General features: G+C 24.3%; 1 protein-coding gene across 2 annotated transcripts; it reads right to left on the bottom strand.

The window, feature by feature from the left end:
- Positions 1-234: 234 nt before the first annotated feature.
- LOC129606068 (uncharacterized) lies at positions 235-5,357 on the bottom strand. Of its 2 annotated transcripts, XM_055516153.1 has the most exons (4): positions 5,301-5,357; positions 4,871-4,971; positions 1,142-2,176; positions 235-469 (listed from the first exon to the last, which is right to left on the bottom strand). In XM_055516153.1, exons 2-4 carry the CDS (start codon positions 4,880-4,882, stop codon positions 443-445), a joined length of 1,074 nt encoding a protein of 357 aa, XP_055372128.1. In that variant the 5' UTR covers positions 4,883-4,971; positions 5,301-5,357; the 3' UTR covers positions 235-442. The 2 variants fall into 2 exon arrangements, with proteins under 2 accessions (XP_055372128.1, XP_055372126.1); XM_055516151.1 differs by having other exon boundaries at positions 235-2,176.
- Positions 5,358-6,275: the final 918 nt, after the last annotated feature.

Below are 6,275 nucleotides of genomic sequence, written 5' to 3'. Positions count from 1 at the left end.
AGGGGAATTCAAGAATAAATTTTCCAATTTAAATTAGGAAATAGTAAATCTATATGAAATTGAGAACTATTGTAAAAGAGTAAAATAATTTATTACCTAAGAATGTGACACAATCCGTCTTGTAATTTTTTTTTATCAGTGACGTGACATGTAATAATGAAGAGGGCACCAAATTATCTTAATGTACGCGTAAATGAAAATGTTATTGTATGTTTATACTCTTTTTTTTTCAAATCTTTTATATAGTAGAAAAAAATTGCGTTCCCCTTAATTTTCTGCTTAAATTGATGGATCCAAAATATTTATTAAATTATTTCTAATTCTATTTATATTAATTTCTAATTGCCTTTCTTTATTTCAAGAAAAAAAGTAACACATCCCGGAATACTGCAATGTTTTCTTGTTATTTTTTTTGTTTGTAATTACTTAATTTTAAATTTATTTAATATCCCACAGCTACTTTGAAGTCCTGTGAAGAAATAAAATAAAAGAAGAAAAAAATAAATTTTTTTTTTAAAATGTTTTTCAAAATTTTGAGATGTGAAAAACCTTTTTTACTATTCATATAAAATAAGCAACTGTTATTGTGCAGAAATAAATATAAAAATTTTGTAATCCCTTCAGAAATGTCAACGCATTTTTGTGGTAATTTTATGAAAATCTATAAATTGATCTACATATACACATACATATAGTTACGTATATGAATAAAATATATAAAAGAAATAAAAATGAAAATGTAATTCTTAAACCTACGGCCAGAGATTCTATTAAATTCACTAATAATCCTAAGTCGAAATTCATGATTTTTTAAAACGTTCGTTTTGTTTTTTTTCATTTTAGTTCGTATTCTTCTTATGAAAAAAAATATAAGTAAATATTTAAAGATGTCAGTGCGCATATTGTTTTTTTTTTTTTTTGTTAAATTTTCTTGTCATTTTTTTTCGCCAATTATAAATTACAAATTATTTGATGGGAGACTCTTTTTTGTTGTTGTAACAATTATAATATATTTAAAAAAAAAACAAACGAATGTTTGTCATTTTTAATGATGGTAATGATAATCATGACCGTGACCGAAGCCACTATATGATGCATATGCATGACTATGATGATGGTGACCATCAACTACATATGGTACCTTAACTGGTACTGGTACAGCAACTGGTGTTTCTACATGAACTGGAACTGGTTTTTCAACAGCAACTGGATATGGGCGATCAATTGCTACTTTTACTGGTACTGCTACTGGTCTATCAACAACATATGGTACTGGTTTTTCAACAGCATATGGTTGAGGAATTGGTACTTTAACTGGTACTGGATATGGTCGTTCAACAGCAACTGGTACTGGACGATCAACAGGTACTTTAACTGGATAATGTACTGGTTTTTCGACAACATATGGTACTGGTTTTTCTACTGGAACAGCATATGGTGCTGGAACATGTACTGGATATGGGCGATCAACTGGTACATGTACAGGATATGGTACTTTCTTTTCAACTGGATATGGTGCTGGTACAGGTACAGCTACTTTAACTGGTACTGGTACTGGTCTTTCGACAGCATAAGGTTGTGGTACTGGTACTTTAACTGGATATGGAATATGTTTTTCAACTGGATATGGCTGTGGCACAAGTACTTTAACTGGGTATGGACGATCAACTGGCACATGTACTGGATATGGGATTTTCTTTTCAACTGGATATGGTTGTGGTACATGTACTGGTACTTTTACATATTCTTTAACATGTACTGGTACATGTTTTACAACTTCATAGGGTTGTGGTACTGGCACTTTAACTGGATATGGTACTGGTCTTTCAACTGCATATGGTATATGTTTCTCAACTGGATATGGTACTGGGACACCTTTTAATACTGTAACTGTTTTTTGTATATCTGTATGTTCACCTAAATAAATACCTGGTGCACTAACACCATAACCATGTAAGCCATCTAAACCTGCACCACCATGTTCAAAAACTAAACCACCATGTAAACCATGATCACTATGTCCTAAATAACCAACGTCTAAACCGTTGATACCATAACCATAACCTAAATTGAGAAGACCTCTTTTATCTAATTTTTTTTCTAATGGTATAGCTTTTTTCTTTGTTTTTTCATCGGCTGCTAATGCTGATACAAGCAGAAATGCTGATATGATTAGCTAAATTGGAAAAAATAAAAAATATTTTAAAATTTTTAAATAAATTAATTGAAAAATTTAAAATTTCAATATTTTCATTTAGAAAAATGTGACTGTTAGTCATCCGCCATATTTTCAACACATGCACTAATATAAAATTGACAAATCAAGAAAATCAAATCGAATATTTAAAATCGAATATAAATTGTTGTTTAATGAAAGTGAAAATAAATGTGAAAAAAAATAAAAATTCAAAGAAATTCAAGAAGAAATACAAAAAAAGGTAGAAGACAACGAAGAAATGCTGAACACGTTGTTAATTGTTTGTATTTCTGATTGCAAAATAAATACAAAATTCATAAAGTTATTTTTCATTTTATTTTGAACACGTTATGTGTCCATTAAGACCTCCGATCACGTTCCGTATATAATTTCATGATGTTTTGTTTTCCGATATCATGAAGCTTTCTATAATCATTTTTCGATACTTTAAATTTGTATTGCGAAGAAATAAAAATATTTTTGAAAACCTTATATGATTAAAAGCTTTTGCATATATCCTTGTTGCATTTTGTAAATATCCTTGGGATATTTGAATATTTTCATATAAATTAAGAGTCAATTTCATTTGTATTTCTATTCAAAGTTACTATGAATCTTGTTAATATTTTTAATATTAACTTAATAATTGTTGGAACTCTGAAAGTAAAGATTTAAAGTCAAATTAAATTTTCTTAATGACGCCACCGTTCGTGTGAGATTTACTGTCATAATAGAAGAGAGTGACAGAGTTCAGTAGAGAAGAGCAAAATTTAAGAGCTACTGTTTTCAAAATTAAATTATCTCCATAAGTGAAATTTGAAGTATGTACAAGGATAATTTAAACGATTTTGAAAAACATATTCTTTCAATGGTTGCTTAAGTAATGCGAATTTGTTAAAGTTCTTTGTATTTCAAATAGTGTTATTCTTAGTAAAAAATTCTCCGTATAATATTGCAATTAATGAAGCATATACATAAATCTACTGCAATAATTAAAATTTTTCTTTAATTTTAAAAACAAAGGTATACAAGTACATAAGGTGCACCATTGATTTTATAAAATGCCATTAATGAGGAAATGCTGAGGAAATCTACATTGCATTACATAATTTTTGTATATGTAACAATGTACATTTAATTTGTTTAACATACTTATAAAAATGTTAGAATTGATTGAATATTTGCTGATGCGTGCAAACAATTAATTATAGTATGTTATAGACAAAGAAGGTCTTTTCGTTTAAAAGAATTAAACTAATTTTCGTAAAAGAGAAAAATTTCAAAGAATTGCAAATCCGATGTTTTAAATTCTCTTTGTTTTACTTAGTCAAACTAATGTTAACTTAGTACACACATTTTTTTATATAAACATGCTTAATACGTGCAATTCTTATTCTTGAATTACATGCATAAAATTATGTAATCACTCTTCGTAATTATTTTATTTACTTAAATTAAGAATTACTGTTTGTAAATGAAAATTTTCTCTAAAAAAAGCATTTGTTCTTATTCAATAAATGGATTGAAAGCTATGCTGTATTGTAAATTATAGGCATATTAAAACTCTCAATATACAATTACTCAGAACTAATAAAAAATTTCCATGAAAATTTGATATTCTCTTTTTTAATGAGGAATTGGATTATTGTGGTTTAAGGATGGGAGTAAAATATTTTCGACAATGTCAATTAAAATGCTAGTTTTATTTTTTTAATTAAATAAATTGTGCTATGTCAATAAAAATATTTTGCATAGGAAAAATTTAAAATTATTGTTAATAAAAAATTTTTCATATTCATAATCTTGGCTACAAGGAAATCAACATTTCTTTTTTTTTTCTCTTTGGAAATTTTATGTTTTTTTTTTTCTGTATCAATTCATAAATTGTTTTAATTACTTTAATTGGGTTATTCAATAATATGTTGCATATAATATGGATTTCCGTAAAAAGAGAGAAAAAATGATATTTTTGTAATTTACCTCTGAAATAATAATTTTGAATTTGGCAATAGAATTATGTAAATTAGAAAAATTGTTTTTAAATATTTTCGTTCTAACTTGTCGCCTAGCTTAATTTGTTTCGACCTTTAAGTAAAAATACCGCGATTAGCGTTCTTTTGAATATAAAATTCTAAGTTTAATATGAGTTATTTAATTATTATGCAGAAAAGAAAAATTTAGAAAATAAATTAAAGAGGAATAGGAATTTTTATTAAATTTAATGGAAAGTTCTTGTTTATTATAATTTTTCGATAATGCTTTAAAATTGCATAGTTCGCGGCAAACTAATGAAATTTGTTTTTTTGTGTACTTGAGCAAATGCAATTTATTTTGATTTGTAATATTTAACAATTCAGTTTAATAATAAAAATTCAAGATAATTTTGAATAATTATAAAAAATTTCAATAATATTTTTAACACCATATTATGTAAGTTCAATTGAAATGCAACAAGGCTCAATGAGGAAACCTCAGTTAATATTCAACATTTGATAACATTTTTATCCTTAACTTCAATATTTATTTTCACTATCATTAATAACATTTAAAAATTAATAAAATTTCAATTTTCTTTAATTGATTTCATAATATTTCCATATTTACTATAATATATTTAATTTTTAAATAAAAAATTTTGATTAAAATTATTTTAAATTTATAAAAAATACTCACAAAGATTTTCATTTTTATTAAATTTAATGTAAATTTTAAATGTTGAAATGTGTGTTTTTTTTTCTATTTGGTTTTCTATTTAAATTTCACTCGCTTATATTCTGTTTTAATGAAAGAAAAAATTAAAAAAATATTTATTAAATAAAAGATAAATAACAACAAACTAATTTACTATAAAATAGAGAACAAAATTAAATTAATTTTTATAGTTTATTTTTTTTTTTAAATTCACTTTCATATTATTAAAAATTTTATAATCCATTCAATGAATTCAAATAAATATCCTTTTAAGGATTTTTTTGTTTTATTTTATACACATAAATTTTTTTCTTATTTTTTTTTTTCAAAATTAAAAATTATATTTAACTTAATCCTTATTTAATAAAAAAAATAAAATTAAAAACAAAAAAATTTAAAAAAAAAAAACTACCTAAGGATAAGAATCGTTCAGGTTCAAAAACTTTAACTGGATGCTGAGTATGGTCAGTTACTCGCTTTTATACTCTTTTTAAATTTTCATACCTTTAATTCATAATATAAATAAAAATACGACGACAACAAAAAAAAAAAAAAAACAAACAAGAAAAATAAAAAAGAGTAGAAGAAAAATAATAAAAATCGTCACAACCAGTAAAACTAAAAAGTTGATATAAAAAAAAGTTTAAATTTTTCTTCTTCTTCTTTTTTTTTTGCTCTTTTTCTATACGAACAACTACACTAACAGATGTCGTCGTGTAATTTAATAATAAAATGTTCAGTTTAAATTTAATATTAAATAAAATTGTAGGCAGTGTTATTAAAAAATTTTAAGTTTATATCAAATTTTGTATTTGTATTGCGTTTAATAATAAAAATATTACCGCTTTTAAAACAATCAAAATATAATCATATATTAAATTTAATAATACATACATGTGACTACATATGTATATGTATTTACTACTTATCAGTAAAAATACTCATCAATAACAGAGATTTATTTTATATTCCATTATGAACAGAAAAATCACATACACATACAACTAAATTAGTGGTATGTAATAGCAAACAAAACGGCATCTAAAAGCTTAAAAGTAAATAATAATAAAAACAATAAAATTCCTGCAACTTTCAATTGTATAACAGACAAACAACAGTAAAATAGTATAACAGAGTATATAAAATAACAGAAATGAAGAGTAAACCTTTGTTTATTTTGATATTATTTATTTTTATTTAATTTTTTATTTTGTTTTTTTTTTTTTAATTATTTATTATTAAAAATTAAATGAAAAATGAAAGTATTTTAAATTCCACAAAATGAGAATTTAATAATGAGAATAATTCCTAATGGTATCACCTTATGTAACAGATCATACAACATTTAAGAGGTAGAAATAACATGACTGTAATTAATTTAAATTTT

The sequence above is a fragment of the Condylostylus longicornis genome, unplaced genomic scaffold (genome assembly GCF_029603195.1).
Source record: "Condylostylus longicornis isolate FDR11 unplaced genomic scaffold, ASM2960319v2 ptg000017l, whole genome shotgun sequence".
Classification (NCBI taxonomy): Eukaryota; Metazoa; Arthropoda; class Insecta; order Diptera; family Dolichopodidae; genus Condylostylus; species Condylostylus longicornis.
Note: the sequence above shows the minus strand (reverse complement) of the source record. Positions and strands in the feature narration are given on the sequence as shown.